This window comes from Salvelinus alpinus, chromosome 7 (assembly GCF_045679555.1).
Source record: "Salvelinus alpinus chromosome 7, SLU_Salpinus.1, whole genome shotgun sequence".
Taxonomy (NCBI): domain Eukaryota; kingdom Metazoa; phylum Chordata; class Actinopteri; order Salmoniformes; family Salmonidae; genus Salvelinus; species Salvelinus alpinus.
Window position 1 is genome coordinate 87,926,944 of NC_092092.1, and position 20,202 is coordinate 87,947,145.

General features: G+C 43.0%; 1 protein-coding gene across 1 annotated transcript in view; it reads left to right on the forward strand.

Annotated features, from left to right (window-relative positions):
* LOC139581829 (fibroblast growth factor 16-like) overlaps positions 1-20,202 on the forward strand; it is a 170,467-nt gene that overhangs the window by 1,223 nt on the left and 149,042 nt on the right. The window contains exon 2 of the mRNA XM_071412034.1: positions 10,355-10,458. Coding sequence (XP_071268135.1) covers positions 10,355-10,458 — 104 coding nt within the window. The remainder of the gene's footprint in view (positions 1-10,354; positions 10,459-20,202) is intronic.

Below are 20,202 nucleotides of genomic sequence, written 5' to 3' on the forward strand. Positions count from 1 at the left end.
TTGACACCAGGTTATTCATTTGACAGTTTTCTTTCCCCAAAGCGTTGGGTGATAGATCAGTGCGATGATAGAGCAGCATTTTTCTGGTAATATTTTCACAGTAATATAGATGTCATATTTAAATGGTAACAGAATATGTGTCACATTTAACCAGTAACAGAAGAAATGCCATATTTAACCGGTAACAGAAGATGTGTCATATTTAACCGGTAACAGAAGATGTGTCATATTTAACCGGTAACAGAAGGAATTTAATGCAGGCCATTTGACACCTATTATGTCTGCCTTCTCAGAATATGATTAGTCATTTTGCTGAAGGGTTTCAGGTGTGTGTGTGTGTGTGTGAGTGTGAGTGTGAGTGTGTGAGTGAGTGAGTGAGTGAGTGAGTGAGTGAGTGAGTGAGTGGAGAGAGAGAGAGAGAGAGAGAGAGAGAGAGAGAGAGAGAGAGAGAGAGAGAGAGAGAGAGAGAGAGAGATAGAGAGAGAGAGAGCTGGACAGGCAGTGGGCTGTGTCTGGTTGTCTGTTTAACTGGTTCAAAGGGACCTGCCACCAGCCCACACCAGCTCTCTCTCTCTCCTAATTCTACTATTAATACGAATCATTGGAGGTGTGGTTCCAATCACTATCACAGACACATGAGGTCACAGAGAAAATATGCACATTCTCTGCACCTCATGTCCATGCAGTCATTCTGCAGGTGCAGCCTCTCTGTTAGGCTCACTGCCTGCCTGTGAGAGAAAGAGAGAGTTGGTGGGGAGGTAGAGAGAGAAAGAGTGAGAGAGTGATGAGGAGAGAGAGAGTGATGGGGAGAAAGAGAGAGCAAGGGGGAGAGAGAGTGTAATGTTAAATGGGGTAGAGAGAGATGGGGAGAGAGGGAGAGGAGAGAAAGAGAGAGGAGAGAGAGAGAGCAAGGGGAGAGAGAGAGATGAGGGAGAGAGAGCAAGGGGAGAGAGAGAGAGAGAGAGGATAAAAGGAAAGAGAAAGAGAGATGGGGAGAGAGGAGAGAGAGGGAGAGGAGAGAAAGAGATGGAGAGAGAGAGGATAAAGGGGGAGAGAAAGAGAGATGGGAAGAGAGAGAGAAAGAAAGATGGGGAGAGAGGAGAGAGAGAGATGATAAAGGGAGAGAGATGGGGAGAGAGAGGATAAAGGGAGAGAGAAAGAGAGATGGGGAGAGAGAGAGGGGGGGGGTAAAGGGAGAGAGAAAGAGAGATAGGGGAGAGGAGAGAGAGAGAATAGCTGTAAATTAAACCATGACCAGGGAGAATCTAGAGATGGTTTAAAGCTGGCGGTCTGCAGTCAAGACAAGCCAATTGTGTACATGTCTGAACAGGGCTGAGGAGGGCTGAACAGGGCTGGGGAGGGCTGGAGAGGACTGAGGAGGGCTGGAGAGGACTGGAGAGGACTGAGGAGGGCTGGAGAGGGCTGAACAGGGCTGGGGAGGGCTGGAGAGGACTGAGGAGGGCTGGAGAGGGCTGGAGAGGACTGAGGAGGACTGGAGAGGGCTGAGGAGGGCTGAGGAGGGCTGAGGAGGGCTGAACAGGGCTGGAGAGGGCTGGAGAGGACTGAGGAGGGCTGGAGAGGACTGAGGAGGGCTGAGGAGGGCTGGAGAGGACTGAGGAGGGCTGGAGAGGGCTGAGGAGGGCTGAACAGGGCTGAACAGGGCTGAACAGGGCTGGAGAGGGCTGAACAGGGCTGGAGAGGACTGAGGAGGGCTGAGGAGGGCTGGAGAGGACTGAGGAGGGCTGGAGAGGGCTGAACACGTTTGAACAGGACTGAGGAGGGCTGAGTGGGGTGGAACAGGCCTGGAGAGGGTTGGGTGGTGTTTGTTTCTGGCTTCACTTTGGGTTAGAATGCAGAGCAGGTGTCAGTGCTGAGAGGAGAGAGAAGGGAGGAGATGGGTTTGATTAAAAGGTCGCCAGGATCAGAGCTGGTGTTTCATTCCCTGGCAGCATTATCGTACAGCAGGTATTCCGTCGGGGGCCAAATAAAAATTATTCACTTAAAAAAATAAAAAATAAAAATATTTAAAAATTCAAAATTCTTCACAATTTTAAACAGTCCATTTATATTTTCCAACGGGGTAAGGTTTTTTTCTTGCCTGAGTAGCCTCGTTTCACTGCCAAAAATAAAATTAAACCATCTAGTGTTCAGCGAAATAACAACACAATGTCAAATACAGGTAGTCTAGTCAAATAATTAACATCCAATCACATTCACTGTTACTCTCTCATGGGAATTCCCCTAACAGTCCGTATGTAGCCAAACGTAGCTGCTGCTCATGTTGGTATCTGTACTGATGGAGCAAAAGCCATGACAGGGAGACGTAGTGAAGTGGTAACGTGCGTGCAAGCAGTTGCTCCCGACGCCACTTGGGTACACTGCAGCATCCACCGAGAGGCTCTTGCTGCCAAGGGAATGCCTGACAGCTTGAAAGACGTTTTGAACACTACAGTGAAAATGGTTAACTTTGTTAAAGCAAGGCCCCTGAACTCTCGTGTATTTTCTGCACTATGCAATGATATTGGCAGCGACCATGTAACACTTTTAAAACATACAGAAGTACGCTGGTTATCAAGGCGCGAAGTATTGATACGTTTTTTTGATGTGAAAGCGGATTCTCAGCCCTCACTAGCATGAACTAAATACAGGCACAGACTGTGTGTGGAAAATGATTTAAGACTGAGACTCTCTCCAATACAACCCAACACTGCAGAGTTATGTGCATCCTTTCAAGCACACCCTTCTCATTGACCTGTGGTGAGTTATTCACAATTGTTGATGAATATATAAGGTTTTATATGTAAGATGGTTAAATAAAGAGAAAAATTATTGATTATTATTATACTATTATTTGTGCCCTGGTCCTGTAAGAGCTCTTTGTCTCTTCCCACGAGCCGGGTTGTGACAAAAACTCCCACTCATTCTTATGTTTAATAAATGTATTGTATAGTGTGTGTGTGGCAGGATTACAATGATGGCAAAAAACAACATTTGAGAGTGCGCTGACCCTGGTGCTAGAGGGGGTACAGCTGGAGGTGGAATGTTTGAAGGGGTACGGGGCTATAAAACGTTTGGGAACCACTGTCGTAGAGGATCAGAGACTAGGAGGCTGGCTGAGTCTCAAATGGCACCCTATGTGCCTTGGTCAAAAGTAGTGCACTACATTTGGAATACAGCCCAGTCGTGTCCTGGCCAGGGGCGGACCGGATGGTAAACACTAACTAAACACTAATAGCATCTGTATTCTGCTGTGGTAGTATTTATCCACAGTTTCTATCCACTATTAGAAAACATCCCTGTTCAGGCTTCCCCTCAGGTAGAGACCAAATACTGTGGGAAAACATTCAATATGTTCTGTCTATGGGCTCTGGTCAAAAGTAGCACACTATAAAGGGAATTATAGGGTGCCATTTGGTACGCACCTCATAGAGAGAAACGTCTAGAACGAGTGGGACGCACCTCATAGAGAGAAACATCTAGAACGAGTGGGACGCACCTCATAGAGAGAAACATCTAGAACGAGTGGGATGCACCTCATAGAGAGAAACATCTAGAACGAGTGGGACGCACCTCATAGAGAGAAACGTCTAGAACGAGTGGGACGCACCTCATGGAGAGAAACATCTAGAACGAGTGGGACGCACCTCATGGAGAGAAACATCTAGAACGAGTGGGACGCACCTCATGGAGAGAAACGTCTAGAACGAGTGGGACGCACCTCATGGAGAGAAACATCTAGAACGAGTGGGACGCACCTCATAGAGAGAAACATCTAGAACGAGTGGGACGCACCTCATAGAGAGAAACATCTAGAACGAGTGGGACGCACCTCATGGAGAGAAACATCTAGAACGAGTGGGACGCACCTCATAGAGAGAAACGTCTAGAACGAGTGGGACGCACCTCATAGAGAGAAACGTCTAGAACGAGTGAGACGCACCTCATGGAGAGAAACATCTAGAACGAGTGGGACGCACCTCATAGAGAGAAACATCTAGAACGAGTGGGACGCACCTCATAGAGAGAAACATCTAGAACGAGTGGGACGCACCTCATGGAGAGAAACGTCTAGAACGAGTGGGACGCACCTCATGGAGAGAAACATCTAGAACGAGTGGGACGCACCTCATAGAGAGAAACATCTAGAACGAGTGGGACGCACCTCATAGAGAGAAACATCTAGAACGAGTGAGACGCACCTCATAGAGAGAAACGTCTAGAACGAGTGGGACGCACCTCATAGAGAGAAACATCTAGAACGAGTGGGACGCACCTCATGGAGAGAAACGTCTAGAACGAGTGGGACGCACCTCATGGAGAGAAACATCTAGAACGAGTGGGACGCACCTCATAGAGAGAAACATCTAGAACGAGTGGGACGCACCTCATAGAGAGAAACATCTAGAACGAGTGAGACGCACCTCATAGAGAGAAACATCTAGAACGAGTGGGACGCACCTCATGGAGAGAAACATCTAGAACGAGTGGGACGCACCTCATAGAGAGAAACATCTAGAACGAGTGGGACGCACCTCATGGAGAGAAACATCTAGAACGAGTGGGACGCACCTCATGGAGAGAAACGTCTAGAACGAGTGGGACGCACCTCATGGAGAGAAACATCTAGAACGAGTGGGACGCACCTCCTAAAGAGAAACGTCTAGAACGAGTGGGACGCACCTCCTAAAGAGAAACATCTAGAACGAGTGGGACGCACCTCATAGAGATGTCTCTGCTTCACATAACAACTGGTCAGAGATCAGCTGTCCCCAACCCAGTCCCAATCATTGGCCCAAACGGCACCGCAGAGTGAAGGATTAGTGCACTACTTTAGTGCACTACGTTTGACCAGGACCCATAGCGCTCTAGTGTAAAGTAGTGCACTAAATAGGGAATAGGGTTCTATAGGGCTCTAGTATAAAGTAGTGCACTAAATAGGGTTCTATAGGGCTCTAGTATAAAGTAGTGCACTAAATAGGGAATAGGGTTCTATAGGGCTCTAGTATAAAGTAGTGCACTAAATAGGGAATAGGGTTCTATAGCGCTCTAGTATAAAGTAGTGTTCCAAATAGGGAATAGGGTTCTATAGGGCTCTGGTAGAAAGTAGTGCTCTAAATAGGGAATAGGGTTCTATAGGGCTCTGGTAGAAAGTAGTGCTCCAAATAGGGAATAGGGTTCTATAGGGCTCTGGTAGAAAGTAGTGCTCTAAATAGGGAATATGGTTCTATAGGGCTCTGGTAGAAAGTAGTGCTCCAAATAGGGAATAGGGTTCTATAGGGCTCTGGTAGAAAGTAGTGCTCTAAATAGGGAATAGGGTTCTATAGGGCTCTGGTAGAAAGTAGTGCTCCAAATAGGGAATAGGGTTCTATAGGGCTCTGGTAGAAAGTAGTGCTCCAAATAGGGAATAGGGTGCCATTTGGAGCACAAGCCTTCAAATATCTCCTTTGAATATTTGCTTCTGGCCTCCCGAGTGGCGCAGTGCTTGAGGCGTCACTACAGCCCCGGGTTCGATCCCAGGTTGTGACCGGGAGACCCATGAGGCGGCGCACAATTGGCCCAGCGTCGCCCAGGTTAGGGGAGGGTTTGGCCAGCCGGGATTTCCTTGTCCCATTGCCCTCTAGCGACTCCTTGTGGTGGGCCGGGTGCCTGCAAGCTGACTTCGGTGTCCAGTTGGACGGTGTTTCTTCTGACCCATTGGTGCGGCTGGCTTCCTGGGTAAGGGAGCAGTGTGTCAAGAAGCAGTGCGGCTTAGCAGGGTCGTGTTTCCCGTACGGGAGTTGCAGCGATGGAACAAGACTGTAACTACCAATTGGATATCACGACATTGTGTAGTAAATGGGTAAAAATACAAATATACACTACCAGTCAAAAGTTTTACAACACCTACTCATTCACGGGTTTTTCTTTATTTTTACTATTTTCTTCATTGTAGAATAATAGTGAAGACATCAAAACTATGAAATAACACATATGGAATCATGTAGTAACCAAAAAAGTGTTAAACAAATCAAAATATATTTTAGATTTTAGATTCTTCAAAGTAGCCACCCTTTGCCTTGATGACAGCTTTGCACACGCTTGGCATTCTCTCAACCAGCTTCACCTGGAATGCTTTTCCAACAGTCTTGAAGGAGTTCCCACATATGCTGAGCATTTGTTAGCTGCTTTTCCTTCACTCTGCGGTCCAACTCATCCTAAACCATCTCAATTGGGTTGAGGTCGGGTGATTGTGGAGGCCAGGTCATCTGATGCAGGACTCCATCACTCTCCTTCTTGGTCAAATAGCCCTGACACAGCCTGGATGTATGTTGGGTCATTGTTCTGTTGAATAACAAATGATAGTCCCACTAAGCGCAAACCAGACGGGATGGCGTATCGCTGCATAATGCTGTTGTAGCCATGCTGGTTAAGTGTGCCTTGAATTCTAAATAAATCACTGACCTTGTCCCCAGCAAAGCACCATCATACCTCCTCCTCCATGCTTCACGGTGGGAACCAGACACAGAGATCATCCGTTCACATACTCTGTGTCTCTAAAAGACACAGCGGTTGGAACCAAAAATCTCAAATTTGGTCTCATCAGACCAAAGTACAGATTTCCACCGGTCTAATGTCCATTACTCGTGTTTCTTGGCCCAAGCAAGTCTCTTCTTATTATTGGTGTCCTTTAGTAGTGGTTTCTTTGCAGCAATTTGACCACGAAGGCCTGATTCACACAGTCTCCTCTGAACAGTTGATGTTGAGATGTGTTGATGTTGAGATGTACTTGAACTCTGTGAAGCATTTATTTGGGCTGCAATTTCTGAGGCTGGTAACTCTAATGAACTTATCCTCTGCAGCAGAGGTAACTCTGGGTCTTCCTTTCCTGTGGCAGTCCTCATGAGAGCCAGTTTCATCATAGCGCTTGATGGTTTTTGCGACTGAACTTGAAGAAACTTTCAAAGTTCTTGAAATGTTCCGTATTGACGGACCTTCATGTCTTAAAGTAATGATGGACTGTCCTTTCTCTTTGCTTATTTGAGCTGTTCTTGCCATAATATGGACTTGGTCTTTTACCAAATAGGGCTATCTTCTGTATACCACCCCTACCTTGTCACAACACAACTGATTGACTCAAACGCATTAAGAAGGAAAGAAATTCCACAAATTAACTTTTCAGAAAGCACACCTGTTAATTGAAATGCATTCCATCTGACTACCTCATGAAGCTGGTTGAGAGAATGCCAAGAGTGTGCAAAGCTGTCAACAAGGCAAAGGGTGGCTACTTTGAAGAATCTCAAATATAAAATATATATTGTTTCATACTTTTTTTGGTTACTACAAAAAAAAATGTTGATGCACAAAACAATGTAACCAAGATGCTTGATCTTGACATCTAGCCACTTAGCTAGCAAGTTAGCAACACAATGCATAGCTGGAGTCCTGTAGGTGTGTCCAAACTAGCTGGAGTCCTGTAGGTGTGTCCAAACTAGCTGGAGTCCTGTAGGTGTGTCTAAACTAGCTGGAGTCCTGTAGGTGTGTCCAAACTAGCTGGAGTCCTGTAGGTGTGTCCAAACTAGCTGGAGTCCTGTAGGTGTGTCCAAACTAGCTGGAGTCCTGTAGGTGTGTCCAAACTAGCTGGAGTCCTGTAGGTGTGTCCAAACTAGCTGGAGTCCTGTAGGTGTGTCCAAACTAGCTGGAGTCCTGTAGGTGTGTCCAAACTAGCTGGAGTCCTGTAGGTGTGTCCAAACTAGCTGGAGTCCTGTAGGTGTGTCCAAACTAGATGGAGTCCTGTAGGTGTGTCCAAACTAGCTGGAGTCATGTAGGTGTGTCCAAACTAGATGGAGTCCTGTAGGTGTGTCCAAACTAGCTGGAGTCCTGTAGGTGTGTCCAGACTAGCTGGAGTCCTGTAGGTGTGTCCAAACTAGCTGGAGTCCTGTAGGTGTGTCCAAACTAGCTGGAGTCCTGTAGGTGTGTCCAAACTAGCTGGAGTCCTGATCTGGATATCATTTATTTATCTTAGATCTCATGTAGATATTATACTTTATTATAGGTACAGTATACTAATATAACTTGTAGTTATATTTATTATAGTTACAGAATACTAATATAACTTAGAGTTAAACTTATAATTATATTTCTTAAACAGTGGTAAGAAAAAGTATGTGAATCCTTTAGAAATACCTGGATTTCTGCATAAACTGGTCATAAATTCGGACCTTCGTCTAGGTCACAACAATAGACAAACACAGTCTGCTTAAACTAACACACAAACAATTATACGTTTTAATTTCTTTGTTGAACACACCGTGTAAACATTCACAGTGCAGGGTGGGAAAAGTATGTGAACCCCTTGGATTTAATAACTGGTTGACCCTCCTTTGGCAGCAATAACCTCAACCAAATGTTTTCTGTAGTTGCGGATCAGACCTGCACAACGGTCAGGAGGAATTTTGGACCAAACTGTTTCAGTTCAGCATATTCTTAGGATGTCTGGTGTGAACTGCTCTCTTGAGGTCATGCCACAGCATCTCAATCGGGTTGAGGTCAGGACTCAGGGTTGAGGTCAAGGCCACAACATATTTTCTTCTGTTGAAGCCATTTTTTTCTCCACACATAGTGTTGTGTGTTCCTTCCAAACAACTCAACTGTAGTTTCATCTGTCCACAGAATATTTTTCCAGTAGCGCTGTGGAACATCCAGGTGCACTTTTGTGAACTTCAGACTTGCAGCAATGTTTTTTGGGGGACAGCAGTGGCTTCTTCCGTGGTGTCCTCCCATGAACACCATTCTTGTTTAGTGTTTTACGTATCGTAGACTCGTCAACAGAGATGTTAGCATGTTCCAGAGATTTCTGTAAGTCTTTAGCTGACACTCTAGGATTCTTCTTATCCTCATTGAGCATTCTGCGCTGTGCTCTTGCAGTCATCTTTGCAGGACGGCCACTCCTAGGGAGAGTAGCAACAGTGCTGAACTTTCTCCATTTATAGACAATTTGTCTTACCGTCGTGGACTGATGAACATCAGGGCTTTTAGAGATCATTTTGTAACCCTTTCCAGCTTTATGCAAGTCAACAATTCTTAATCTTATGTCTTCTGAGATCTCTTTGGTTCGAGTCATGGTTCACATCAGGCAATGCTTCTTATGAATAGAAAACTCAAATTTTGTGAGTGTTTTTTATAGGGCAGGGCAGCTCTAACCAACATCTCCAATATCGTCTCATTGATTGGACTCCAGGTTAGCTGACTCCTGCCTGACTCCAATTATCTTCAATAGAATAGGGGTTCACATACTTTTTCCAACCTACACTGTGAATGTTTAAATGATGTATTCAATATAAACAAGAAAAATACAATAATTTGTGTGTTATTAGTTTAAGCAGACTGTGTTTGTCTATTGTTGTGACTTAGATGAAGATCAGATCACATTTGATGACCAATTTATGCAGGAATCCAGATAATTCCAAAGGGTTCACATACTTGCCACTGTAGCTATACTAATATAACTTAGAGTTGTACTAATATAACTTAGAGTTGTACTTATATAACTTAGACAGGTGTTGTCTGTCCTCTTCAGGTATCCTAGAGTTCATCAGTCTGGCTGTAGGGCTGGTCTATATCTCTGACAGGTGTTGTCTGTCCTCTTCAGGTATCCTAGAGTTCATCAGTCTGGCTGTAGGGCTGGTCTATATCTCTGACAGGTGTTGTCTCTGTCCTCTCTAGGTATCCTAGAGTTTATCAGTCTGGCTGTAGGGCTGGTCTATATCTCTGACAGGTGTTGTCTGTCCTCTCTAGGTATCCTGGAGTTTATCAGTCTGGCTGTAGGGCTGGTCTATATCTCTGACAGGTGTTGTCTGTCCTCTCTAGGTATCCTAGAGTTTATCAGTCTGGCTGTAGGGCTGGTCTATATCTCTGACAGGTGTTGTCTGTCCTCTTCAGGTATCCTAGAGTTCATCAGTCTGGCTGTAGGGCTGGTCTATATCTCTGACAGGTGTTGTCTGTCCTCTTCAGGTATCCTAGAGTTCATCAGTCTGGCTGTAGGGCTGGTCTATATCTCTGACAGGTGTTGTCTCTGTCCTCTCTAGGTATCCTAGAGTTTATCAGTCTGGCTGTAGGGCTGGTCTATATCTCTGACAGGTGTTGTCTGTCCTCTTCAGGTATCCTAGAGTTCATCAGTCTGGCTGTAGGGCTGGTCTATATATCTGACAGGTGTTGTCTGTCCTCTTCAGGTATCCTAGACTTCATCAGTCTGGCTGTACTGCTGGTCTATATCTCTGACAGGTGTTGTCTCTGTCCTCTCCAGGTATCCAAGAGTTCATCAGTCTGGCTGTAGGGCTGGTCTATATCTCTGACAGGTGTTGTCTGTCCTCTTCAGGTATCCTAGAGTTCATCAGTCTGGCTGTAGGGCTGGTCAGTATTAGAGGAGTGGACGCAGGACTCTACCTGGGCATGAACGAGAGAGGAGAGCTCTATGGGTCGGTAAGTTAAACACTCCTCCTCTACCCCCCTCTACACATTCCTCCTCTCCTCTCTCCTCTACGCCCCTCTCCCTCTCCCCTCACCTCTCCTCTACTTGCCTCTCCTCTCACCTCACCTCTCCTCTCCTCCATCCTCTTCTTGACTCTCCTGTCCTCTATCCTCGTCTCTACCCCCCTCTCCTCTGCTCTACTCCGTCCTCTCATCTTTCCCCTCCTCTCCTCTACACCCTCTTCTCCTCTATTCAATCAATCAATCATATTGATTTATAAAGCCCTTTTTACATCAGCAGATGTCACAAAGTGCTGTACAGAAACCCAACCTAAAACCCCAAACAGCAAGCAATGCAGATGTAGAGGCACAGTGGCTAGGAAAAACTCCCTAGAAAGGCCAGAACCTAGGAAGAAACCTAGAAAGGAACCAGGCTCAGAGGAGTGGGCAGTCCTCTTCTGGCTGTGCCGGGTGGAGATTATAAGAGTACATGACCATTAAGGCCAGATTGTCTTCAAGATGTTCAAACGTTCATAGATGACCAGCAGGGTCAAATAATAACCACAGTGGTTGTAGAGGGAGCAACAGGTCAGTACCTCAGGGGTAAATGTCAGTTGGCTTTTCATAGCCGATCATTCAGAATTAGAGACAGCAGGTGTGGTAGAGAGAGAGAGAGAGCGTCGAAAACAGCAGGTCTGGGACAGGTAGCACGTCCAGTGAACTGGTCAGGGTTCCATAGCTGCAGGCAGAACAGTTTAAACTGGAGCAACAGCATGACCAGGTGGACGGAGGACAGCCAGGAGTCATCAGGCCAGGTAGTTTGAGGCATGATCCTATGAATAAGACAGGAGAATTACACCAGATATAACAGACTGACCCTAGCCCATCAACACATAGTCTCCAGTATCTATGCTGCAATAGTCTGAGACGGGTGGGTCGAGGAACACTGTGGCCCTGTCCAACGATACCCACGGACAGGGCCAAACAGGCAGGATATAACCCCACCCACTTTTCCAAAGCACAGCCCCCACACCACTTGAGGGATATCAACAGACCAACAATTTACTATACTGAGACAAGCCACCATACGAGCCCGAGGGGGCGCAAAACCGGACAGGAAGATCATGTCAGTGATGCACTCCTCCTAGGGACTGCATGGAAGAGCACCAGTAAGCCAGTGACTCAGCCCCCGTAATAGGGTCAGAGGCAGAGAATCCCAGTGGAGAGAGGGGAACCGGCCAGGCAGAGACAGCAAGGGCGGTTTGTTGCTCCAGAGCCTTTCCGCTCACCTTCACACCCCTGGGCCTATGACCCACTGAAGAGATGAGTCTTCAGTAAAGAGTTAAAGGTTGAGACCGAGTCTGCGTCTCTCACATGGGTAGGCAGACCATTTCATAAAAATGGAGCTCTATAGGAGAAAGCCCTGCCTCCAGCTGTTTGCTTAGAAATTCTAGGGACAATTAGGAGGCCTGCGTCTTGTGACCGTAGCGTACGTGTAGGTATGTACGGCAGGACCAAATCGTAACAATAGGTAGGAGCAAGCCCATGTAATGCTTTGTAGGTTAGCAGTAAAACCTTGAAATCAGCCCTTGCCTTAACAGGAAGCCAGTGTAGAGAGGCTAGCACTGGAGTAATATGATCACATTTTTGGGTTCTAGTCAATATTCTAGCAGCCGTGTTTAGCACTAACTGAAGTTTATTTAGTGCTTTATCTGTGTAGCCAGAAAGTAGACCATTCCAGTAGTCTAATCCAAGCTACTCAATACTGCCCCTGCAGCCATAAGAACGGTTTAGAGGCCATTACTATTTTCATGGATGTGTCAAGAGATACATTAAAAAACTTGAGTGTCTCCATTGATCCTAGGTTCTGGCAGTTCTGAGCAGTCTCAGGACAACTGAGCTTTGGAGAAATACGCAGAGTCAAAGTGGAGTCCGTAATTTGCTTTCTAATGATCATGAGCTTTTCATCAAAGAAGTTCATGAATTTATCACTGCTGAAGTGAAAGCCATCCTCTCTTGGGGAATGCTGCTTTTTAGTTAGCTTTGCGACAGTATCAAAAATACATTTTGGATTGTCCTTATTTTCCTCAATTAAATTGGAAAAATAGGATGATCGAGCAGCAGTGAGGGCTCTTCGATACTGCACGGTACTGTCTGTCCAAGCTAGTCGGAAGACTTCCAGTTTGGTGTACCGCCATTTCCGTTCCAATTTTCTGGAAGCTTGCTTCAGAGCTCGGGTATTTTCTGTATACCAGGGAGCTAGTTTCTTATGACAAATGTTTTTAGTTTTTAGAGTTGCGACTGCATCGAGGTTATTACACATGGTTCAATTAAGATCCTCAGTTAGGTGGTTACTGATTTTTGTACTTCGACGTTCTTAGGTTGGTGGAGGGAGTCTGGAAGGGCATCTAGGAATCTTGAGGATACAAGTGAGGTTATTAGATCAGGTTACTAGATCAGGCTACTAGATCAGGTTACTAGATCAGGATACTAGATCAGGTTACTAGATCAGGCTACTAGATCAGGTTACTAGATCAGGATACTAGATCAGGAAACTAGACTAGGTTACTAGATCAGGTTACTAGACCAGGTTACTAGATCAGGCTACTAGATCAGGTTACTAGATCAGGATACTAGATCAGGATACTAGATCAGGATACTAGACTAGGTTACTAGATCAAGATTCTAGATCAGGTTACTAGATAAGGTTACTAGACCAGGTTACTAGATCAGGATACTAGACCAGGTTACTAGATCAGGTTACTAGTGAAGATACTAGATCAGGATACTAGATCAGAATACTAGATCAGGATACTAGATCAAGATACTAGATCAGGTTACTAGATCAGGTTACTAGATCAGGTTACTAGACCAGGTTAATAGATCAGGCTACTAGATCAGTTTACTAGATCAGGTTACTAGATCAGGATACTAGATCAGGATACTAGATCAGGTTACTAGATCAGGTTACTAGTGAAGATACTAGATCAGGATACTAGATCAGATTACTAGATCAGGATACTAGATCAGGTTACTAGATCAAGATACTAGATCAGGTTACTAGATCAGGATACTTGTCAGGATACTAGATCAGGATACTAGATCAGGTTACTAGATCAAGATACTAGATCAAGATACTATATCAGGTTACTAGATCAGGATACTAGATCAAGATACTAGATCAGGCTACTAGATCAGGATACTAGACTAGGTTACTAGATCAGGTTACTAGATCAGGTTACTAGACCAGGTAACTAGACCAGATTACTAGATCAGGATACTAGATCAGGCTACTAGATCAGGATACTAGATCAGGATACTAGACCAGGATATTTGTCAGGATACTTGATCAGGATACTAGATCAAGATACTAGATCAGGATACTAGATCAGGTTACTAGATCAGGATACTAGATCAAGATACTAGATCAGGATACTAGATCAGGTTACTAGATCAGGTTACTATATCAAGATACTAGATTAGGTTACTAGATCAGGTTACTATATCAGGTTACTATATCAGTTTACTAGATCAGGTTACCAGATCAGGATACTAGATCAGGTTACTAGATCAGGCTACTAGACCAGGTTACTAGATCAGGATACTAGATCAGGCTACTAGATCAGGATACTAGATCAGGATACTAGACCAAGATACTAGATCAGGATACTAGATCAGGTTACTAGATCAAGATATTAGATCAAGATACTAGATCAGGATACTAGATCAGGTTACTAGATCAGGTTACTAGACCAGGTTACTAGACCAGGATACTAGATCAGGATACTAGACCAGGATACTTGTCAGGATACTTGATCAGGATACTAGATCAAGATACTAGATCAGGATACTAGATCAGGTTACTAGATCAGGTTACTAGATCAGGTTACTAGATCAGGTTACTAGATCAGGTTACTAGATCAGGATACTAGACCAGGTTACTAGATCAGGTTACTAGACCAGGTTACTAGATCAGATTACTAGATCAGGATACTAGATCAGGTTACTTGATCAAGATACTAGATCAGGTTACTAGATCAGGATACTATATCAGGTTACTAGATCAGGTTACTAGATCAAGATACTAGATTAGGTTACTAGATCAGGTTACTATATCAGGTTACTATATCAGTTTACTAGATCAGGTTACCAGATCAGGTTACTAGATCAGGTTACTAGATCAGGATACTAGACTAGGTTACTAGATCAGGCTACTAGACTAGGTTACTAGATCAAGATACTAGATCAGGATACTAGATCAGGTTTTCTAGATCAGGATACTAGATCAGGTTACTAGATCAGGCTACTAGATCAGGCTACTAGACTAGGTTACTAGATCAAGATACTAGATCAGGATACTAGACCAGGTTACTAGATCAGGTTACTAGACCAGGTTACTAGATCAGGTTACTAGACCAGGTTACTAGATCAGGATACTAGATCAGATTACTAGATCAGGATACTAGATCAGGTTACTAGATCAAGATACTAGATCAGGCTACTAGATCAGGATACTAGATCAAGATACTAGATCAGGTTACTAGATCAGGTTACTAGATCAGGTTACTAGATCAGGTTACTAGATCAGGTTACTAGACCAGGTTAATAGATCAAGCTACTAGATCAGGTTACTACATCAGGTTAGTAGATTATGTTACTAGATCAGGATACTAGATCAGGATACTAGATCAGGTTACTAGTGAAGATACTAGATCAGGATACTAGATCAGATTACTAGATCAGGATACTAGATCAGGTTACTAGATCAAGATACTAGATCAGGTTACTATATCAGGTTACTAGATCAGGATACTAGACCAGGATACTTGTCAGGATACTAGATCAGGATACTAGATCAAGATACTAGACTGGGTTACTAGATCAGGTTACTAGATCAGGTTACTAGATCAGGTTACTAGACCAGGTTACTAGACCAGGTTACTAGATCAGGTTACTAGATCAGGTTACTAGACCAGGTTACTAGATCAGGTTACTAGATCAGGATACTAGACCAGGTTACTAGATCAGGTTACTAGTGAAGATACTAGATCAGATTACTAGATCAGGATACTAGATCAGGTTACTAGATCAGGTTACTAGATCAGGTTACTAGATTAGGTTACTATATCAGGTTACTATATCAGTTTACTAGATCAGGTTACCAGATCAGGATACTAGATCAGGTTACTAGATCAGGTTACTAGATCAGGCTACTAGACCAGGTTACTAGATCAGGATACTAGATCAGGCTACTAGATCAGGATACTAGATCAGGATACTTGTCAGGATACTTGATCAGGATACTAGATCAAGATACTAGATCAAGATACTAGATCAGGATACTAGATCAGGTTACTAGATCAGGTTACTAGACCAGGTTACTAGACCAGGTTACTAGATCAGGATACTATATCAGGATACTAGACCAGGATACTTGTCAGGTTACTTGATCAGGATACTAGATCAAGATACTAGATCAGGTTACTAGATCAGAATACTAGACCAGGTTACTAGATCAGATTACTAGATCAGGATACTAGATCAGGTTACTTGATCAAGATACTAGATCAGGTTACTAGATCAGGATACTAGAACAGGTTACTAGATCAGGTTACTAGATCAAGATACTAGATTAGGTTACTAGATCAGGTTACTATATCAGGTTACTATATCAGTTTACTAGATCAGGTTACCAGATCAGGTTACTAGATCAGGTTACTAGATCAGGCTACTAGATCAGGATACTAGACTAGGTTACTAGATCAAGATACTAGATCAGGATACTAGATCAGGTTTTCTAGATCAGGATACTAGATCAGGTTACTAGATCAGGTTACTAGATCAGGCTACTAGATCAGGCTACTAGACTAGGTTACTAGATCAAGATACTAGATCAGGATACTAGACCAGGTTACTAGATCAGGTTACTAGACCAGGTTACTAGATCAGGTTACTAGACCAGGTTACTAGATCAGGATACTAGATCAGATTACTAGATCAGGATACTAGGTCAGGTTACTAGATCAAGATACTAGATCAGGCTACTAGATCAGGATACTAGATCAAGATACTAGATCAGGTTACTAGATCAGGTTACTAGATCAGGTTACTAGATCACGTTACTAGACCAGGTTAATAGATCAAGCTACTAGATCAGGTTACTACATCAGGTTACTACATCAGGTTACTACATCAGGTTACTAGATTATGTTACTAGATCAGGATACTAGATCAGGATACTAGATCAGGTTACTAGTGAAGATACTAGATCAGGATACTAGATCAGATTACTAGATCAGGATACTAGATCAAGATACTAGATCAGGTTACTATATCAGGTTACTAGATCAGGATACTAGACCAGGATACTTGTCAGGATACTAGATCAGGATACTAGACCAGGTTACTAGATCAGGTTACTAGTGAAGATACTAGATCAGATTACTAGATCAGGATACTAGATCAGGTTACTAGATCAGGTTACTAGATTAGGTTACTATATCAGGTTACTAGATCAGGTTACTAGATCAGGTTACCAGATCAGGATACTAGATCAGGTTACTAGATCAGGCTACTAGACCAGGTTACTAGATCAGGATACTAGATCAGGCTACTAGATCAGGATACTAGATCAGGATACTTGTCAGGATACTTGATCAGGATACTAGATCAAGATACTAGATCAAGATACTAGATCAGGATACTAGATCAGGTTACTAGATCAGGTTACTAGACCAGGTTACTAGATCAGGATACTAGATCAGGATACTAGACCAGGATACTTGTCAGGATACTAGATCAAGATACTAGATCAGGTTACTAGATCAGGATACTAGACCAGGTTACTAGATCAGATTACTAGATCAGGATACTAGATCAGGTTACTTGATCAAGATACTAGATCAGGTTACTAGATCAGGATACTAGATCAGGTTACTAGATCAGGTTACTAGATCAAGATACTAGATTAGGTTACTAGATCAGGTTACTATATCAGGTTACTATATCAGGTTACTATATCAGGTTACTAGATCAGGTTACCAGATCAGGTTACTAGATCAGGTTACTAGATCAGGTTACTAGATCAGGATACTAGACTAGGTTACTAGATCAAGATACTAGATCACGATACTAGATCAGGTTTTCTAGATCAGGATACTAGATCAGGTTACTAGATCAGGTTACTAGATCAGGCTACTAGATCAGGATACTAGATCAAGATACTAGATCAGGTTACTAGACCAGGTTACTAGATCAGGTTACTAGACCAGGTTACTAGATCAGGATACTATATCAGATTACTAGATGAGGATACTAGATCAGGTTACTAGATCAAGATACTAGATCAGGCTACTAGATCAGGTTAATAGATCAGGTTACTAGACCAGGTTAATAGATCAAGCTACTAGATCAGGTTACTACATCAGGTTACTAGATTATTTTACTAGATCAGGATACTAGATCAGGATACTAGATCAGGTTACTAGTGAAGATACTAGATCAGGATACTAGATCAGATTACTAGATCAGGATACTAGATCAGGTTACTAGATCAAGATACTAGATCAGGTTACTATATCAGGTTACTAGATCAGGATACTATACCAGGATACTTGTCAGGATACTAGATCAGGATATTAGATCAGGATATTAGATCAGGATACTAGATCAAGATACTAGACTAGGTTACTAGATCAGGTTACTAGATCAGGTTACTAGACCAGGTTACTAGATCAGGTTACTAGATCAGGTTACTAGATCAGGTTACTAGACCAGGTTACTAGATCAGGTTACTAGATCAGGATACTAGACCAGGTTACTAGATCAGGTTACTAGTGAAGATACTAGATCAGATTACTAGATCAGGTTACTTGATCAAGATACTAGATCAGGTAACTAGATCAGGTAACTAGATCAGGTAACTAGATCAGGTTACTAGATCAGGTTACTAGATCAAGATACTAGATCAAGATACTAGATCAGGTTACTAGATCAGGTTACTAGATCAGGCTACTAGATCAGGCTACTAGATCAGGCTACTAGATCAAGATACTCGATCAGGATACTAGACCAGGTTACTAGATCAGGTTACTAGACCAGGTTACTAGACCAGGTTACTAGACCAGGTTACTAGATCAGGATACTAGATCAAGATACTAGATCAAGATACTAGATCAGGTTACTAGATCAAGATACTAGATCAGTTTACTAGATCAGGATACTAGACCAGGTTACTAGATCAGGCTACTAGATCAGGTTATTAGTGAAGATACTAGATCAGGTTACTAGATCAGGATACTAGATCAAGATACTAGATCAAGATACTAGATCAGGATACTAGATCAAGATACTAGATCAAGATACTAGATCAGGTTACTAGATCAAGATACTAGGTCAGGATACTAGATCAGGTTACTAGATCAGGTTACTAGACCAGGTTACTAGACCAGGTTACTAGATCAGGATACTAGATCAGGATACTAGACCAGGATACTTGTCAGGATACTTGATCAGGATACTAGATCAAGATACTAGATCAGGATACTAGACCAGGTTACTAGATCAGATTACTAGATCAGGATACTAGATCAGGTTACTTGATCAAGATACTAGATCAGGTTACTAGATCAGGATACTAGATCAGGTTACTAGATCAGGTTACTAGATCAGGTTACTAGATCAGGTTACTAGATCAGGTTACCAGATCAGGTTACTAGATCAGGCTACTAGATCAGGATACTAGACTAGGTTACTAGATCAAGATACTAGATCAGGATACTAGATCAGGTTTTCTAGATCAGGATACTAGATCAGGTTACTAGATCAGGTTACTAGATCAGGCTACTAGATCAGGATACTAGACTAGGTTACTAGATCAAGATACTAGATCAGGTTACTAGACCAGGCTACTAGATCAGGATACTAGACTAGGTTACTAGATCAAGATACTAGATCAGGATACTAGATCAGGTTTTCTAGATCAGGATACTAGATCAGGTTACTAGATCAGGTTACTAGATCAGATTACTAGATCAGGATACTAGATCAGGTTACTAGATCAAGATACTAGATCAGGCTACTAGATCAGGATACTAGATCAGGATACTAGATCAGGATACTTGATCAGGATACTAGATCAGGATACTAGATCAAGATACAAGATCAGGTTACTAGATCAGGTTACTAGACCAGGTCAATAGATCAGGTTACTAGACCAGGTTAATAGATCAAGCTACTAGATCAGGTTACTACATCAGGTTACTACATCAGGTTACTAGATTATGTTACTAGATCAGGATACTAGATCAGGATACTAGATCAGGTTACTAGATCAGGTTACTAGTGAAGATACTAGATCAGATTACTAGATCAGGATACTAGATCAGGTTACTAGATCAAGATACTAGATCAGGTTACTATATCAGGTTACTAGATAAGGATACTAGACCAGGATACTTGTCAGGATACTAGATCAGGATATTAGATCAGGATACTAGATCAAGATACTAGACTAGGTTACTAGATCAGGTTACTAGATCAGGTTACTAGACCAGGTTACTAGATCAGGTTACTAGATCAGGTTACTAGACCAGGTTACTAGATCAGGTTACTAGATCAGGATACTAGATCAGGTTACTAGACCAGGTTACTAGATCAGGTTGCTAGATCAGGTTACTAGACCAGGTTACTAGATCAGGTTACTAGATCAGGATACTAGACCAGGTTACTAGATCAGGTTACTAGTGAAGATACTAG